This window comes from Tigriopus californicus, chromosome 12 (assembly GCF_007210705.1).
Source record: "Tigriopus californicus strain San Diego chromosome 12, Tcal_SD_v2.1, whole genome shotgun sequence".
Lineage (NCBI taxonomy): Eukaryota > Metazoa > Arthropoda > Copepoda > Harpacticoida > Harpacticidae > Tigriopus > Tigriopus californicus.
The window spans coordinates 9,707,715-9,726,952 of record NC_081451.1 but is presented as its reverse complement, the minus strand read 5'-3'; the positions used below and the strand labels follow the sequence as shown (position 1 = coordinate 9,726,952).

The following is a 19,238-nucleotide window of genomic DNA, read 5'->3' as shown; positions in this document are numbered from 1 at the left end:
CGCCAACGAGTGAGCGAGTGCGTGCAATTGCGAGAACAATCTAATGATTTGACGATTTCTCAATTTCCTTGCCATTCCAGCGCGCTTTCATTCAAGGTAACTGATTCCCAGTTGTAAAGCCATCAAGGAGACGCCGACAAATCACACATACACGCCAATAAAGCACATTCGTATTACACTTAAATATTGTCTTTTCCCATCACTGTTTCATATATTCACCGCTAGAGGTTTCAGACTTTGACAGTTCAGGGTGACGCATTATTGCATCGCGGTCTTTAAGCTTCCTTCCCTTTGGTGAATGTGGTATATTGAAATTGTCAATATCTTTGGACGTAGTGAAGTTGGTTCAAGGAAAGGTGTTCCATCAAACGGTTTGACAGGGTGGCCACGTGTGGCCTTGGAATCAATTTTTCTCCCAATTTATCCGCTCTTCCCCGTGTATTATTGATGACTCTTGTTGCCAAATCGGCGATGATGAATGGAGAATAGGGATGGGGAGGAAGTCAATCAAGGAATTTGCCTATTCCGACTGCCCAAGTTTGGTTTGTCAACCAGACCCAAAACGCTATTCAGTCACCTCCAATCGATCTTGAGAGGAAGTAGTAACAAAGATGATGATAATGGCGAATACTTATCAACCACCCATTGACAGAGGCCCTTCAAGTTTGAGAGCAACTAGCAAGTTCTGATGGTGATGATTGTGTGCGTGCCTCTCTTTCTTTTTTCAGAGGGAAGATAAACAATTGGAAATTGGAAATTGAAGGTATTTTCGAATCTCCCATTCATGGCTTTGGCTTTGGGGGCTTCCTTCCTTTGAGGGGGTTTACGGTAATCATGATCATTAAAGAATTATTGAGCAAACCAATCATTACTTGCCCAGAAATCGAAGCCACTGAGCCTGTCAACCACACCACTCATTTTATTCATTAATGATCAGGGAGTCGATGATCCAATCACTCTTTGCTCTGGGATTTTTGTCTTTCTTGAACATTTCAGTTCGGAAAATGCAGAGGGCTCCAGGAGGAGGGTTGTTTTCATTTGCAATTGAGGAGAAATATGATCAACTTTGTAGCGAAATAATTTGAGCAGCATTTAAACATTGAAGGATAATTGGGGTTTCCATTCTTTTGTGAGGCAACATTACAAACATTGACTTTTGAGAGAACTATATCCAATTCTAGTCATCTTGTCTGTGCCAGCTATTCTATCATTCTGACCATGTCATTGTTTATTTATTTTTCGATATTTATGCATAATATTCATGCACACAATTTTAGACATCTTACGAAATGACATGACCGAGAGTCGCAATAAAGGTGGGGATTTACAATATATCATACAAATGATAAGGAGGCTAAAGCCTGGATAAATAAGAAGGAATTTTCTTATTGTCCTCTTTTAAGTATGCTCTATGGGTATTGATGTTTTATCTTGAGAAACTCAGATGAAACCAACAACTTTAAAAAAACCAATGGTTACTTTACCCATTACTTGGGGGTCTAGAATTTAAAAATAAGGTACGGGATTTCTTTTCTAAAGGCAAATAATTGAACAAAAAAAATATTGTGACTACAATTTTTTCGTCTTCTCTCTCAATGATGCTACTTTAAGTACATAACCAACCATGAAACAAGTCATAATTTTTACCCATATCCGATGCATGTCCATCGAAAATGCTTGATTAACTCTATGAGCGAAAAACGAATAAAAGAGCTGAGAGAGTCGACTCGATCCTGTGGAATTCTCATTATATGACTTCTTTTTTCCGACCGAGCAATTAGAAGACCTCTGGCCTCATTAAAGCTGAATTGCAGGTTGCAACGCGAGTGATTCTTCTTCAATTTCAATAGGCAGGAGGGATTCAATCAAGGACGAATGCCTTCCAATATGTATTTGGCCACTAAATGAGCTTTAGATGACGAAACTCCCGAGACAATAGAGGTTTTCTCTCTCTGTTCCCTTGCCATCCTCTCTATGGCTGAACTACGAGACTCGAGAATAAGTTTCGAGCTAGCAACCCACACACCAACGAACAATAGTACAGAGCTTCTCTTGATTGGGCGGGAGATTTCGCGTAGGTTTTCACTCGTGACACACTTTTTTGTGGCATTTCTGCGCTCGTTTAAGAATCCATTAACATTACCATTAATTCTTCTGAGGGTCAGGATGCTCAAGGCGAGGTATGTTGGACTTTGGAATGCAGTTCTACTTGGCTGAATAAATATCTCAGCTTGGAATTTTGATGTTTGATTTTTGGATATTTCTAAAGAGGACTTTTTCCAGTTTAATTATTTTTACCAATTGACAGATCTAACCAAATTCTTAACGAAAGGGATCGGCCGGCTTGTTTCATCCTACAATTGCATTGAAATGTTAATAAATGTATAAAACATACGTCATTGAGGAAAGTTGACATTTCTACATTCAGATTCATTTTCTCGTTTTCAGGGGAAAAAACGATTTTACTGTTTTTCATCATGGCAAAGGCTGAAAATAACGTTTTATATTTAGTAAGGCTATTTATAAGCTTTTTCCTTTTATCTTGCCCCTTTTGCTATGGATGTTAATTATTCTGTATATGGCACTAGCGTATTTCGTCTGGTTTATCTTTTAGTACTTCTTTACGCTACATTGAAGTCTCCAAAGGGCCACAGAACAGTGGTCGTGTTAAGTGGCAAAAAGTATGTCAAAAAAAGGCAGGTTCAGTTGGCACTGTCCGCAGCATGAATATTCCGTGAAGATTGCCTTACCTTAATCGGAAAATCCTCCTGAATCGTGGTTTTATACTTTCTCTCGGTGAATTTTGGACCCAGGTCATCAGAATCGTTCACATTGATAATCAGCTCCGTCTCGCTACTCATTGGAGGATTTCCATTATCCTAACAGAAAGAGAGAAAGAATAGAAAACTTTTGTCACAAATTTGGAAGCAAGAAAGATTAATGACTTCCCAACACAAGAACTCACATTCTCAACTCGACAGCAAGGGTCTATCACAATAATTTATGGTTTCCATCGCATCTTTTTGCCATAGCAAACGTTCACAGTGTCTTTTACAATTGTTTGGATTGGAATCAGAAAACTGGATAAGGCTGAACCAGCTTATTTAAACTATCATTGTAAAGAATGAAGAATGTAATAGGGTTAATGAGAACGAGCAGTGTTCCATTTTTTGTTCAAAATTTTAAAAAAATAGGAAGAAAAAACTAATTGCCAAATGCCATTCATTTTGTAGGGTCTAATCACGTGTCAAAGTCGAGAAAATATAAATTCTTCCATTTAAGAATATGGCTAAAATGTGAAGCCTAAAATTTCTATGACCAACTAGCTTTCAAATTTATCTGATTACAGTGTTTTGAGACAAATCAGGACAAATTTGGGAATTCGAAATCAAAATCTTCTAAATTAGCCCGCCGAATTCGGAGTTACCGAGGAAACTAAATGGTGACGCAAATTTTACCTTGAAATCGCAAATTAAAGCCTGCAATACTGCAATTTGGAAATTCGATTAAGTTCAAATACCTCCAAAAATCTCGAGACAGTTGCTTCCATCTCCTACTGGTTATTTGATTCCTAAAACGCTTGAAAAATGTACCTGTGCTCTGATGGTCAAAATGAACTGTCGCTCTCCAGCATCAAAGTCCAAGGCCTTCCTCAAGACCAAGACGGTCTTGACGCTGTTCCGTCCCTCCAATGAGAACTTCCTATCACTATTCCCACTCACAATTGAGTAGGTGATGGCGGCATTGGCGGTGCCCGGTTTGTCGCGGTCAAGGGCGGAGATCCCTCGAAACACGGTCAAACCGGGCGTGGCCGATTCGTCCAGGCTCACATTATAGGGCGTGCCAATGAACTCCGGACGGTTGTCATTGATGTCGTCTATATACACGGTTACAGGGAGGTAATCCGTAGGCTGAAACATTAGAAGAGTTAGATTCGTTAATAGACAAAGATTTGAATTTCCCGCTCTGGTGCCTTTTCGTCAAAAAATTAGGGTGACCTTAACATCAGTCTACCAAAGGAAAAAAAGAAGTGCATAATTGGCATACAAATGTGCTAAAACCAAAAGGGAATTGGTATTCCATGGGACCAAAAAGTCCGACTCATTCTCAAAGGAAAAGGTGTCAGTCAGGCGTGAAGATCACTTTGGACAATATGAACCTTGCGATAATGAGTCATAATTTCGCTCACTGATCTGAATAAGCAGATTGAAGGTGAAGTACTTATTTCTTTACATGACATGACCAAGCCATGCGCTTATAAAGACTCCTTACTCTTTTTGTACTCATAGTAGTTTGAAACATTTACATTTTACACAGAAATGTACACACAAAGGATTGACTTTAAACTTCCTAAAGGATATTTGATTGAGATTGTTAGCCCAGAAAGTTATTATTTCTAATCAGGGCCCATCAGTTTTCAAGCAGTCACCCTGCATATTGCAATGTACAGGAGGACATTCAAAGCCGGCACAGCGACAATTTTCGTAGATTTCTATCAGAAACTATTAATAATTAGCCACAACTGATCACTGCAACAATGCGTTATTGTGGCATTCTCGTTAAATATTTCTTGGAAATTCTAAGATTTTGATGGTTTGTTTGTTAGAGTCAGATGGTAGCCCTCTTGCTCGGCCTGCCATCTGATGATGGGTATCCCAATTGAGGAATATTTCCGCTCCGCTATGACAGCCAACATTAATTGATACCTCTCCCTCTGGAATGACCACAGATTCGCCCATTTCACTTTTAAAGCTATCAAAGCAGAAACTCATGATTCAACTTAAAGTTTGCAAAGAAACTTGAACTTGGCTAGCCAGGGATCGAACTGGGATCTGTAAGTTGGAAAGCGGATGCTTTAACAATATGGTACTGCAGTTGGCTTGGGAAATTCCAAGGTATTTTACGCAACTATTGTTGCACAACAGTTGCAAATTTTGTCATACATATACCGTAAATATCCATGTTCCGAGGCACATTTCAAATAAGCTGAATAAGATATGTCAGTTCTTTCCCAGACTTTCAATTGATTCCGTCTACTGTAGCTAGATGGTTGATGAAATATAAAAGGGAGAAAAAAATGTTGGAGGTACTATTTAACCAAACCAGTTAGAAATGAATATCAAGCACATGTAGCATACTTACACCGCTCCTTCCCCGACAAGACAGTCTGAACTGCAGAGCACTAATGGGGGCTGATTGGTCGACCAAATCTTCGAGACTCTGATGCAGAATGAGTGCAACGGTACGGCGGTCGATTTCGCGGAATGTGAAATAACCATCTGAGCGCGACTGAAATGAGAGCGAGGGGGCAATTATGGCATGATTTAATGTACGGTACCTTCTTTTCTCGGTCTGCTTGAGGATTTAATTAATCCAGGATCCTGCTCGACAGAGGAGCGAAGAAATTTTGTTATGAATTATGAGTCGGCTGGGTATTCGTTTCCATTTCATGAACAGGACGCCGTTAGTTTTTCAGTTGCAATTTCTTGCATTTGCGTAAATGAGTTTTTGCTTTTGGATGTTAACTATCGCTTGTGAAATAGCAATATCTACAACAATAAAGAAAAGCTAAGCTGATTTTTTTTTTCATTCTTGACATTCTTCCTTTTAGTGAACCCAATCTTGAAGTACCTTGATAACAAAGTCATATTGGAGTTTGGAAACATACATTGCAAATATGTTCTGTTGTGTTTTGAAAAATAACTTGACGTTTGTCATTTTCACCTTACTCTTTTGGCAAAAATTCGCTCTAATAGAAGCTTTTTAATGTTTACATAAAAAAGTGAAAAATACTGTCATATGTATATATATATATATATTATCCCATGAAATGAATCTATCATATCACATCGTACCTATACTCATGTTTTGAAAATATGGTATTTGCACAAATCGGCCATCTCGTGTGGATTACTTACCCCGTCCAAGGCTTGGACATTGAACCGCTGTCGCGGGAAGACTGACACCCTGAAGATCTCAGTGCCCAAAGTGGCGTTCTCGGCGACTCGAGCGAATTTCCCGGCTTTTCCGCGTTGTCCCCGGAATTGGCAAGCTGCAATCGTAATGAGACGAACAACCTTGTGAGAGCACGGTTAAAGTGTGCAAGCATTACATTTAGTCAAGCCCATCACAACTATGAATGTATCTGTCCAAGTAAAGGGCCTCCCTGGCCATTTATCACAACCAATTACACAGGATCCCCCACAACTTTCCCCAGCTAAATGTGTATACAAATGACCCGACTGGCAGGGTTAGGAATAGGAATAGGAAAATAAATCCTGCCAATCCTTCCTTGATGTTCTTTCATGTCAGGATGACTTTGTTCCTTTTTTTTTGCCGACCAATCAACCAACCATCTCGGCAACCTCCTTCAGCTCTCTATAAAGTCATCTCATCGCGAAGAGGGCGATTAGCAATGAAAGAATAGACCCTAGGGTCCCTTTCCGGCCTCCTCTGCACAACTAGTCACTTTTAACAAACATTCAAATCACTGTACTTCACTTGTTCGGAAATGGCATAATGGCATCCCTGAGGACGCAGGGCGCTAGCGATGAATTAGCTTGGAAGCATTTCTCATTCATTGGTGTCGAAGATGACCCCATCAATATTTCCTCCAAGGGGGGTCACACGTACTCCCCAAATTTCAAGTAGTGAGAGAAAATCACTCTCCGAAGGTCTCACCTCTCCTTCTAATGGACATCAGTTCCAATCAAAGAATGCCAATAAATAACCAAGACGTTTGCGTCTCTGTTCTTCAGCAGTGTTCTTAACCCAGTGCTCAGGGTCACTGACGCATGGGGTGACTTTTGGGGGCAGATTGAGCACGTGATAATGGTGAAAATCAAAGGCAAATGAAAAATGACCCATTGCATGACTGGTTGGTTCAAACGTAATCTTTCTTAGAACAAGAGCACTTCCCAAGGACGAAAGTGCGTGAAAGAAAGACATGGAAATGTCGAAGACTGATATTTCACGGACAACTTCATGCCATGGATAAAGATGATGATTTGGATGTCCGACAGGATTTCATCCACATTTTTAGCACTTTAAGGCAGAGCATGTGGATCAAATTATGCTGAATGGACAAGGATTAGTTTGGAAAAGGTTGAAAGCATTTGCCCTTTTGTGCTAATTGCTAATCGGTTTATAGGTTTGGTGTTCATTAGAGAGTGGTATGGTATTTTAAAAACTGTTAATTGGAACTGGCAGATTCATTTGATTGTTAGTGATAAAGAAGACTCATTTTGTGTATTTGAGTTATATACCATTGATAAAAAGAATGCAAAAATTTAGGTAGAGGGCGGATTTGAAAGTGAGTTTTAAGCCATAAAATTGGTAAAAAGATACGAAAACAGTCAAAAAATTGGATGCAACAATAGCAATGCATCATAGTTATAATAAATTCCGTGTTTCTGCTCATAGAAATATTGAATTCTTGGCAATAATTCTTGCTTTGCAAGTTTAAGTATGACTGGGCGTACTTTTTTATCAAATTTCCGTGAGAAATTATTTTTTTTTCGGAAGATTGTTGAAAACTTTGGATTATTTCCATCCTTTTTACTTTTGGTTCCTATATAGCTACCTGAGACACTAAAATATCACATTCATTTTTGTACAGTTTGACATAAGATTTACCCTTGGACTGACAAATATTCTAACATTAACATTTACTTCAAACCAAATTGATTGCCTATCACATCTTCCTTTCTGACCCTATGTCTAAATCATCCAACAAAACAGAGCATACTTTGGAAAGTAACGGTGTAGTTAAAAGTTTCCTTGAAACAATATAAAAGTGCTATGTAGGGAAAATATTGCTTTTCCAACACAAAATTGAGGAAAAACTGTCATTTTGACTGACCTTAACGGAAAAAAAATCCAGCTACAACATCAAAGCATATGAAAAACAACTTTCAAATCCGCCCTCTAATTACAAGCCTTCGTGAACCAATACTAAACCCTATTTCAGAAAATCAAAATTTAAGATCTAGTTCTCAAAAACAAAGCAATATTCTTGTTCTCTAGTAATCATAGTCTGTCGGAACATTAAGCTGTGCTCTCTTCAACCTAGTCGAACTTGTGTACGTTTCTCATGTTCTTGGGGTGAAATATACCGTATGAATATTCCAAGACATAATTAGCATGTTCAGATTTATGGACCTCTGCAAGACGAATGAGAGAGCCAAGATGGACCTCCAATTCCAGTTGAGATGGAGAATATGTTCATGAATTTAGGACGGAATTCATTGGAGTAGATACAGTGTGTTTTGGCCCCCCTTTGACACAAATGGCGATGAGCGACTCAAAAAGGTACTTGGAAAGAAAAATCATCTACCTTCCTGGTGAGGAGAATGAATTATGTCGAACACGAATACGATAAGATCTGATAGCGATCTCATTGTTCAATGTCCGCTCTCTGCATCTTCAACCCAGTTTCCAGCGGTAATTTCACACACCTTTGCCTATAAGCAGCAATCTATTGTGAGTTTCTTAGTTGCTAAATAACGTACTTGTATACGGTACTTGTATTTGATTGGTATCTCCCTCGAAAGGTGTGTGGTTTAGGCAAGCATGTCGTGCTATAAAACTAACATTGAATAGTTCAAAATCAGGGAAACAACGAAGTAGGAAATGGGTGTGAAAATACTTGTGAATGGATGGGCGGTTTGGAAGTCTCGCGATAATGTTAGGAAGTCATCCAGATCATAACGAGACTAATGTTATTGCCCAGCATGACAAGTCATACCTTCCTCTTGCGTCAGATGACGATAGTGAAGATGATGGAGATAATGATTCAGAAACAAATGAATGAACTTTGTGCGCTAAAGAAGCCGCACCAAGTTCCAACCTGCCGGGGATTTGAACGCTTCATCCATGAAAACACCTGGCCAAAGTTGTTTTTGGGGGGTGAAATCCGCTCGCTTTTGACGGTGATTGCAACCCAAGGAAGGGACGTGAAAAGGAAAAAAACCGGGGGTCTTGGAATCATCAACATCATGGAGGAAATGCGATTGGAAGTCCGCTCATATTTGCATACACCACGATTGGCGAGCGAGCGATTCCCCGCACTTCCCAATAATAATCCTTCAAAAGCTCACACACGTGGGTTCCTGTGAAATAATGCAAATTATGAGGCATCCAATCCAGGGCTGCCAGTTCGGACATTGGTTCCCATGGCCAGGGATTGACGTCCAAAACTCAAGGACTCTGACAAAAAAAAGCAATCAGCGTCGCCAAGTTGACTCATTCAAAGCCAACTTTAGCCAACTCCAAGCTCGTGTATTGGGCGACCCTGAGCCGATGTGGGCGTGAAATTTCCTCACATGAAGCCAAAAAGCGTCCTGGGAAGAATTTGAGACCTGCCATTGAAGTCAGTGCAATCCAGCTTGCTCACATTCCTCTTCTTTCAAGTAGATCAGATACTTCCGATCTGTGACATACGTGTAAAAAAACTGATCACGTCCCGTTGCACTTTCTTGGAATCTCTTACTTCAATTTGAACCAAATGGCATGAACTTGTGGAGCTTCATGCTCCCGATCGTGTTACAAAACAAAAATGTTGGCTATCTTTGAGGGGTGGATGTTTGCATTAAGTTGTGATTATGATTTAGTGCTTCTTCAAATTGTATCAAGGGCATTGTGCCAAGTCCAAGTTCAAGGAGCAATTAGTCCCCCCCCCATGAAGACTGCTTTCAGTGGTGGACTGGAACCTTTATGATAATAAGTATTTTCATTTTCAAGAATCTTGGTTTTACTCCCATTAAATGTTTGCATTACGATGTTTTGCGTGAACAGATACCAATAAAGTGATTGTTCTTCCTCTCCAGTGAATGAGGGAATCCTACTCTTCCTGGTGGGCCATCGGTCCGATCTAGCAAGAAAAGGTCATTTGCGTCTCAAAATCCAGATCACGAGCATCCCTGCTGGTAATCAAACAGGGTTGCCATTGATACCCCACAAAACGCCCAGATCTTGAGCTCAGTATTGATTGTTTGAATAGTTCGAAGGGTGTAAATCGTGACCGAAGGCGATGTTCAATAAAATCTTAATTGGCAAGCCTGTTTTTGTTTACTCATGTCTTACCAATCCTCCTCCTCTCCTTTGCTTTATCTGGATTTGTAATCTAAATGAGTGCTAAATTGTTCTTCTCCAGTGGCTGCTCGTAACATATGCATTCATTTTTTATTGAACCTACCGCTAAGGTATTTTTCAGGTAGACTTTCAGCAAAACAAATGATAAAGTTCAAGTCCTCATTAATTTTGTTCGATCGTCATAATACTAATAAAACATAACATTATCCTAGTTTCCTAGCCCCATTTTCTTTCTCCTTGAGACTGAATTGTGGATTGATGCTGGTGGATAAAAACAATTAAACCAATGTTAAAATTGGAGAAGCAGCCGGATGAAACCAGTGTTATTGTTTCATAAGCCCAAAGAATCTGTTTTTGTGTCAATTCGTTCAATGACAATTTACCACAACCATTTTCTTGATCCGTACTAACCACCAATCTTGGACAGGAAAGAACATTTCAGAGATGTGCTGAGTCGGGAAAATTGTAAAGTTGGCACGGGCACGAATTCGCAATTACAACCAAAAAGTTGGATAAGAAATTAAGTGATTCGAATCGCCGGAATGTCAGGAGAGGCACATAACTTGTCCCTAATCGCTATGGTTCCCTGGTCTGAGAGCTCAAGGTTGACAGTAATAGGCCTCACTTTAATTAATGGACTCCATGCTAGGCTCGATTTTGGGGCTCATAATGTCCAGAAATTGGACAACATCATAATTGGCTTGAAGGTTAATTCAACTATAACATTGGTCATGTTTGAATTGATTAAACTAGGAGTGTTAGACACAAAGTCTGCTTTGAGCAGGGCCTCCATATGTTGTGTTTTCGTGCGAATCTTGCGCTTTCTGCCATAAGTTTGATCGGAATATTATCATTAGCGTTTTGCACCTTCTCCGGACATTTTTTTGTGTTTCGACGAGCGGACTAGAAATACATAAATTTCGCGTATTTAGCCCTTCCAGACAATGGAAAAAGTGACCTCCTACCTAATCTTTAGGATGTTTTCCAAAGAATTCACTTACATTTGCAATCATTTCATCAAAGCGCTTGAAATAGAAATGTGAACTTAACTTAGGGATAAATTATCAAACACATATAACACAAGACCTGGTTGCCGTGACTTCGATCGGTTGGTGTCTAAAAATGTCAAATGACAGGTACACATAGAGAAATCAAAAATGAGCAGGAGGCTTACTTACCCATTCAAAGTGAACTTAACGTGAAGTTGGTACAAGTTAGATCTCTATTTTTGCAAATGTTACATGTTTCGGCAATCTATTGGAGCTTTTTTTTTCTTCGCCTATCTTTAGGTATGGCGAGGTGGGCGTGTTGGGTGGTGCAACAAAATCGGCTTAACAAAGGGCAATGGTATGTTCTCAATTTGACTTGAAATGGATGTCTGATCAAGGCAGAAACAAGAAGTACCGGTACATGATTGCTCAATTTGTCAAGGGATTTGAGGCAAGTTGGGCGCAAACAGAACTGTTATCGATTGTGGGTGAGACTCGGCGAAAGACAGACTCCCTTCAATTGTGTGCCTTGAAATCATCTATTCAAATGTTTATGGATCGACTATTTTTTTTTCTACCCCCTATATTTAGATTTAGTTTTGCTTTGCATTTGGCAGAAATGTGAAATGATGGTTACATATTTGTCAGTGTTTATTTACGACGATGACAACCTGTCAGGACATGTTTGCGTAATAAACAAACATTTGCGTGTAAATCAAAGGAAATGCTCCGTCTTAATCACATCATAAAACAGTAGTTTTTGTCGAGAAACAAATTTGAGCTTCCTATGGATGACGACTCGAAGGACAGCGATTTGCATCGTAACCTCTTGTTGTTTTTTATTCATTCTCCACACCCCAACAACTCAATGTCCCTATAACGCCATTTGAGGCTGACGTGCGTGAAGGCGCTAGGATGGTTCCTTTTAGGACGCCAAAGCAGAATTTTGGCACCCTATTCACTCTCTTTGGTATCTGTCAAGGCGCTTCCAAGTACAGTAAGAGGTCTGAAAGGGAAGATGAAAAATCCGATTCACAGAAAGTGCCCCATCATTTTCCAGGAAGTCCCTCTTCTCCTCCACTTTTAACGTCAAACCGGGACAATGGCGATGACCACTACGTCCAGCTGATAATTACGAATCGGCTGATTCCTTAGCCAAATAGATTGAGATGTCTAACCTTGAGAGCTGAAAGAAAACATCACTTGTTCCCACCAGCCAGGAGTATTTACGAGAGTTCACTTGCGAAATGGGCCAATCAGCAAAGATCAAAATAGCCAGTTCCCAAAAAATAAGGGACCATATTTTTAGCGTAAATATGACGAATTGCTTCGACTCTGGAGGTTAGCTCCAACATGTTTAGTTGTGGGTGTTGGTTGTTCCGTCAACAGTTTTTCTGGGCTAATTTTCTATTTCCGACGGGGGCTGACTGTTTTTCGAGGCAAGTCTCAGTCGCTAAATGACAGGCAACCTGTTTACATGGTTCAAGTGTCATCTGAAACGTGGCTTTGTGCACATTTCATCTCTCCTTCTTCAAGAGACATGGGCCTCGACATTTCCTTATCGTCGTGATGTTCTAATTACTAAATAATTACAAATTGCACATCCTCCTCCCTCTCCTGCTCGTCGTCTGCTTGCTTAGGAATTAAGGCGAACAAAGAGATTTAGAAACTTGTTAGTAAATCTTTTTACCCTTGACCTGCAATTGGGGAGTCCTCAATCGCTCTCTTTGTCTCAGAATCATGATTCAACGCACAAGCCCATTCATTTCTGGCGAATTCTCAGAGACAGGGAAATCTTCTTAATGTCAATTTGACAGCTGCACAAGTCCACTATTTTCTACACCAGCTTCATATAATGTGCCATTGTTCATGCCCATTATTTAATGATCCGAAGCCCCCAAAAAATCCTCTCCGTCTCAGAGGCGCCCATTAAGCTAAGATGACAAACTCCACCCAATCAGGGTTCCCAGATACGTCCTCGGCAAATCAACACACACGCAAACACACTGACACGCCGAGGAAGGTACACTCTTTTGAATGTATAATAATTGGGAAAAAACTTAATCGACAATTTTCTCTCCAAACACATCCAAAGATGAGGGTCCAATTTGGGCAACCCTGGTGCATGTTTTCTTCCGTTTCCAAGCCAAGTTATCCAGAACAAAGAGGCCGTTTCCTGATTTGAGCACGAATTAAGGCAAAAATGAGTGAGTGGGCCTCCAGAGTGCAACCAAACCGCAAGAGCATCAAAAATCCATTGCGATATCTGGGCAAACATGATTGAAAGGTGGTTTTAGATGTCGACGCAGATCCGCTCCTAACGGATATGTTCCCCTTCCGTTACAAATATCAGATGCATTTACTAAAAGTTAGTGACGTCCAATCAGACTACGGACGGAAACTCAAGAAAAAAATGACCGTGGGGATGAGTCGTGGTATGTGGTACGTATCTGATGAAAATGTCACTTTGTCACACGTCGTGCTTTTTTGGCTTGCATTTGTGACCTACACACGTACTTGGACGTCGTGCAAATAGCTTAAAGTATCATCGTGGTGATGCTCTGACATCTCACCACTAACGAACTCATTGCCACAAACTCAGCATTTTCGCTTCATTGGCTGTCCCTGAGATGTCACAAGCGATTCTTCTGCCAATTTCTCATCTTCAGATGGAAAAGATCTAAATCTGATTTGTTTATTTTTCCAACCACACCATAGACAAGGGGATTTTTGCTTGGACGTATTCACCAAAAGTTAGCAAAGTTTGGATGACCACAGCGAAATACTTAGAGCTAAGTGCGGAACGTCGACAACCACTTTTCCACCGAACCTAGTCAACTGCGTTTTTTAAAGCTAAAAACACAAGTCCCCCCTCAACTTGCTGATCTTTTAGCACAACAATTGGTAGCAAAAAAAAGTCTTTAAAGAATGTCAAATCACCAAAAGTCGACAAGAGCGAAGTATTACGAAGTAAAGGCAGTACTGCGTAAAATAATGGTCGCCAAACCTAGTCAACATGGCCTTGCATACTCAGAGAAAATAGCGTTAAAATGTGTAAAAACCCATCCCAAGTACATATAGGGCATCAAATGGAAATAGAGTTCATATCTTCATGGTTGTTTCGGAATGATTCTGAAAACCCTTTCTAGCATGTACATTTGACCATTGTTTTGAGCCTTCCTTCGGCACAAGAATTCGCAGAAGGAAGGATGCTTTAACCCTGAAAAAGTTTTCATGGAGTGTTGAAGCTCAAGCTTGCTCTCAAGCAAAAAAAAAGTTAATGTGACCAGTGACTCTTTCAAATGTGAGTCAAGTGACGTGCATGTTTCGGAATGACAAGCCGATTAAGCAGGTTTTGGTAATCTCTGGCAGTGGGCTTCCATCATCTCATCTCGTCAAGAGGAAGATCAGTCTCATCATCCATGTTTCAGTTAATCACTTGATTACCAAGACACCCCGAGGATCTGAACACCTCCTTCCGCTGCAATCTAATGTAACTAAACCTGCGAGGTGTGTCCATAACGTCCTGGAAAGCTAATATATATCCTATTGTCAGCCCGCCCTCATCGTGGAATAGATGCAAATTTGCCATCCAGAATGCGGAAAAAGCAACACCTTCCATATTTACCATGGACTCCTTAACACGTGGCTTACTGAAGTATCGACCCGGTAACCAACCCCTCTTGAAACTAGTCCAATAAGGTGACGGGATAGATAAACAACCCACCATATATGTTTGCAATGAAAGGTGCATGTACATGAGCCAGAGGGGTACAGTAGTTGCGGATAATAGTTCTTGACGTCTTTTTGACTCTGCGGCGGGTGCGAACTGCGATCGACCGGATTTCGGTGGATTTCACCCGCTTCGTCAAGAGAGAAGTCGGCTGGAGTTTGATCGGGAGTGACGAGGATGTGAACCGAAATGGGCCGACAATTTGGTGAGGGGTAAAGTGATCTCTATTAGGCGACCTTGCATTGTGAGTGCACGGTCACAACCACAACAAGAGCATAGCACTCTATAGGCCACCAATGGCTCAGATGAACAGATTGCAACGAAAGAATGGAGATAATTTGAACACCTTAAACCCTCAATATCGTCGGTCGGTTCAAATACAAGACTTGCGAGGGGCATTCCAGCGGTTTTGCAGCCGCATATTCTTATTTTTGCAATTGATCAATGTAAAAGGAATAGCACTGATATCCCCATCAGAATTAAAATTCAAGTTCAAGTTATGCCTCATGGACTTTCCAAAATTGATTTCAATTATTCGTGTTAAATGGGAAATATTGTTTTCCTTTTACCCGCACCTTTTTTCTCACACAAAGGACTCGGCTTTTTTTTTCATGGTGTCAGTTTGGCATCAAGATGAAAAACACAAATGTATACACATCACTAGAGCTGGGGCGAGTCCGGCAAAAGTTAGACTCGTATGAGTCCTCTGATTTGTTTTACTCTTTGCTGGAGTTGCTGACTTCGGACTCGAGTCTTTTACTAGAGTCAGGTCAAGCGGAAAGACTCGTCTTGCAAAATTTAAATAAATGAATAAAAAACCATTTTTTTGACGAGTCCGGATTTGAGTCCTTTCTAAAAGACTCGAGTCCGAACTCGCCCCAGCACTACATATTATTCTTTTTTCGCCAAAGTACTTTGATGTGATGGAATCCCCCCCGTACGACTTAAGATTTGAGCTAGAGGGAAGGAGTGACGCGTTTCCGACTCACGAGAAACGTGATCAATGGAAGACTGACCCTCTAGCCGTTTTCAAATCAATGCTATCCTGGGAAAGTGACGAGCCACAATGTATGGCCACTAATAACTTTTCATTGGACTGTCTTCTCTTCCTTCAAGTGGAACCCGATCAATCCATTGAGGAACGAAATATTCGAATTCGTACGTCATCAACTCGGAACGTATAGACTCTGAAGCGAGTGTTTTGAAGAGCTCTCGATGGAACCATACATTTGTGTATTAGGCTGGCTCCTTCACGCTTCACACTAATGTCGCTCGACGAGTGTAAAAGTGTAACGGCGTATTGGCATTTATTTGTCACGCAAAATTCATCCAACCTTTGGCTGAAAGGTGAAGCTCTGGCTGGCATGCATTGGAAACCTATCGACGACAAGAAACTACGTTCTCATGTACGTACTCATACCTTTGAGAGCTGCACGGACGCATTCACCCCCACGTGTTCAAATCATGGACGGCCTGATTTCCTTGAAAGGGTATTTATGCTCTTCAAGGGTTGATCAGAAAATCTATTACTGTCTATTGGTGAGTGTAGAATAATCTATTGACCACATATTTTGGCATTGGTATTGGCTTTGCTCAATCACAATTTTGATTATCCAACAATGTTGTAATTCCGTTTGAGATGCGTTATGAATATTTATGTCACATACGTAGTCACCACTTTACTTTTATTTATTGGTGAGGATTGACGAATGTTGTTGTAAAGGTCGCTTAATAGTACATTTCGTATACTACGTAGAGTTCTTGGCGTCTTTTGTTATTGGACGTAAATAGCATTCGTTTTCCTTAAGGCGAGGGAAGAAATAAAAGCTTGAGTGAAATCAATTAGCAGCAAAAAAATATATTGATCATGAGAACATGTCGGTATGAATCAGGATTCAGACACTAGGGTTGTACCCAACTCAAATTGGATTGGATTGAGTTTGAAACTACCTTTGCTTTTGAATTTTATGTTATTGTCCTATTTCATACACTAAATTGAATAGTGAACTATTTCGCCTCTGAATTCTAAGGGTTTCCAGAATTTTGTCCAGCCTGACTTGTTGGTAGAAAATCATCACAATAATCACAATAAATTGGCCTCCTCGATATTAGAGGTATTAAAATGCCACCCAATTTAGTCTTTTTATCTTGACAAAAAGGAGAAATAAATCTAGACTACAACTATGATATTCAATGCTTCTCATATGAAGTCCTAACTACTTAATAAGTATTTTTTTTAAATCTTCTCCACAAGTGCAAATCCATCTAAGAATCAATTATTCCTAATCGACCTCATCGCAAACCAAACCAACTCTTTTTAAGTAATGCAATAAAAATTGAATGGTCTATTGCAATTCGTGTCTCAACCAGAATTTAAGTCTGCCACTTGGAGCTAGAAGCAAGAGGGCTTAAAAATCACCATTATTTCATTTAATATGGCGTACATTTCTCCTACATTTCATGTCACAAGTAGGCTCTTTACAAACTACAGATGCATTTCTCCGCTTTGCCGTACTACTTTCACTCGTTTGGATCCTCTTGGTTCAGATTGGCTTGTTGGTGGATGTGACAAAACCTCGCCTTGTCAAACAACCGTGTGAGATCCTTGGAGGGAGGCTTGAATGTCGGACCAATTGTACGGAGAACGACGGAAACAAAGAGACCATGTGACCTTTTTTATGTGTATCTAGACCAGAACAAGGAGCTGAAGGTGAACAATGGCTTCTGCATTGGTCGTGGCATCCCAAAATACATTCCGAGTATTTCTCGAAACCCCTTTCAGGATAACAACAACGAGAGAGAGAAAAAGAATTGCAGCAGCAATTAACCGTACACATCTCGCTCTGAACTTTTCCTGTCAAGGCAACATTCGCACTTGAGATGTCTCAATTCAGGGCCGTGGTAATTCAAGATCAAGCTCACAAAAATAAGTGCGGGGAGGTACATAGAAATCCACAATTCTCAGATCAGCGAACGTAGAAAGAGATGGTGGTGGTCGCACAAAAGACGGATTCGTCTCACCATCAAGTCGATTTTGGCATATAGCGTTGCTGATCAAAGCTCTTGACTCTCTTTGACGTAGAAGGAAAAATGTGTGAGAGGAAAAATAAATGCTTTCCAGTGTCCAAAAACAACTCCTAAGCACAAAGTAAGTCGGGAAGATTTCCGCCTCTGCTTGAAATTAATCATCTCAGGTTTAGAACCGAAATATAGTGTTGCATTTTAGCAAGACAGGACGTTTTACAGGCAAAAATTCCAAGTTACAATGAAAAAGCAAAATATATTTGCCATTTTTGTGGCAAAAGATTGACATCGGTAAAACAACTGACGAATTTTTACATCACGAGTTTATCAAAAGCGCTTTAGCTAGAGATTGGTTAAACATTAGCTTGTACTTGTGTCTTAAAGTCTTTTTGATACTCTGACTATAATTAATTGTTACCTTGCTCTCAGGAATGACCATAGGTACACCCAATTAAGTTGTCAAACAATAACTAATTACCGTTTATTTCAGAATTTGAAGTACAACAAGGAAGCTTATATTTGGAATACCCGAGATCGAACCAGACTTCAAGTATCACGCGACTCTAACCCATCCCTGGTTGTCCAAGAATGACATGAAATGGACACAAGTTGTGCCACTAAGGAAGAAATGATGGACGATTGAGAGCAAAACAACTTCAGTAACTAGACTATATCTAGCATGATTGATCTTGACGTGGCATACTCTGTGATTCCGACTTTGCGTCAATAAATTTGTAAACTTTGCTCTATATTTCTGACTGTCACTCAAGCTGCGTCTAATTTAGTTACTCGTAAAGGCGGGTTTCCCTCAATTGAGAGATGAGAACCATTTTTGGTGTTCGATCATGTTCAATGGATGGATTTACCTTGACCAAAAATTAGGAACGGGGGCTTTAACCATGAAATATCGTAATGAGTTCATTGTTCATGAATCAGAAGGTGCTTTGTGGTCAAGTATGACAAAACAACTCAAGGGGCAACGAATTTTTTTATTTTGTGGCCACTGTAAACAATATGAAAGACCTTTTAGAAACCATTCGGTCACGAGAAAGTTCGCCATAAAATCCATTGGATTGAGGAACGATAGAAGATTGGCTTTTTACAACAGGGTGAACCATCACCTCTTCATGACCTATCGCAAATCATTGATCCATGATTGAAAGAGAATGCCGAAACGTGTGGTCATTGTAAAAACAATGATATAATAGCTAGAGGAACAATTGAACAACACCATGAAATTCGGAAATTCAGGAAGTATTAAAAATCCAGTCAAATAAGCCTTTCCGAGAACCCTAGACAATGTCTGATTGGTTTCAAAACGGTTATGCTGTTTAAGCAAAAAGCGTCGATTTCAGTGTTATTTGGACACTACAAGGTCGACACTTTGATCAAGTTCTCAT

The 19,238-nt window shown here is 40.1% G+C and overlaps 1 protein-coding gene and 1 long non-coding RNA gene across 2 annotated transcripts in view; one reads left to right on the top strand and one right to left on the bottom strand.

The window, feature by feature from the left end:
• LOC131891270 (cadherin-89D-like) overlaps positions 1 to 8,135 on the bottom strand; it is a 29,458-nt gene extending 21,323 nt beyond the window's left edge. Inside the window, exons 1-5 of the mRNA XM_059240800.1 lie at positions 8,115 to 8,135; positions 5,919 to 6,077; positions 5,143 to 5,289; positions 3,594 to 3,911; positions 2,751 to 2,879 (exon numbers count right to left, since the gene is read on the bottom strand). Coding sequence (XP_059096783.1) covers positions 2,751 to 2,879; positions 3,594 to 3,911; positions 5,143 to 5,289; positions 5,919 to 6,077; positions 8,115 to 8,135 — 774 coding nt within the window. The remainder of the gene's footprint in view (positions 1 to 2,750; positions 2,880 to 3,593; positions 3,912 to 5,142; positions 5,290 to 5,918; positions 6,078 to 8,114) is intronic.
• A 7,664-nt stretch (positions 8,136 to 15,799) lies between these two features.
• On the top strand, positions 15,800 to 18,589 carry LOC131891341 (uncharacterized). The gene is made up of 2 exons (XR_009374392.1): positions 15,800 to 16,353; positions 18,329 to 18,589. It is a non-coding gene; the product is annotated as an uncharacterized LOC131891341 (long non-coding RNA).
• Positions 18,590 to 19,238: the final 649 nt, after the last annotated feature.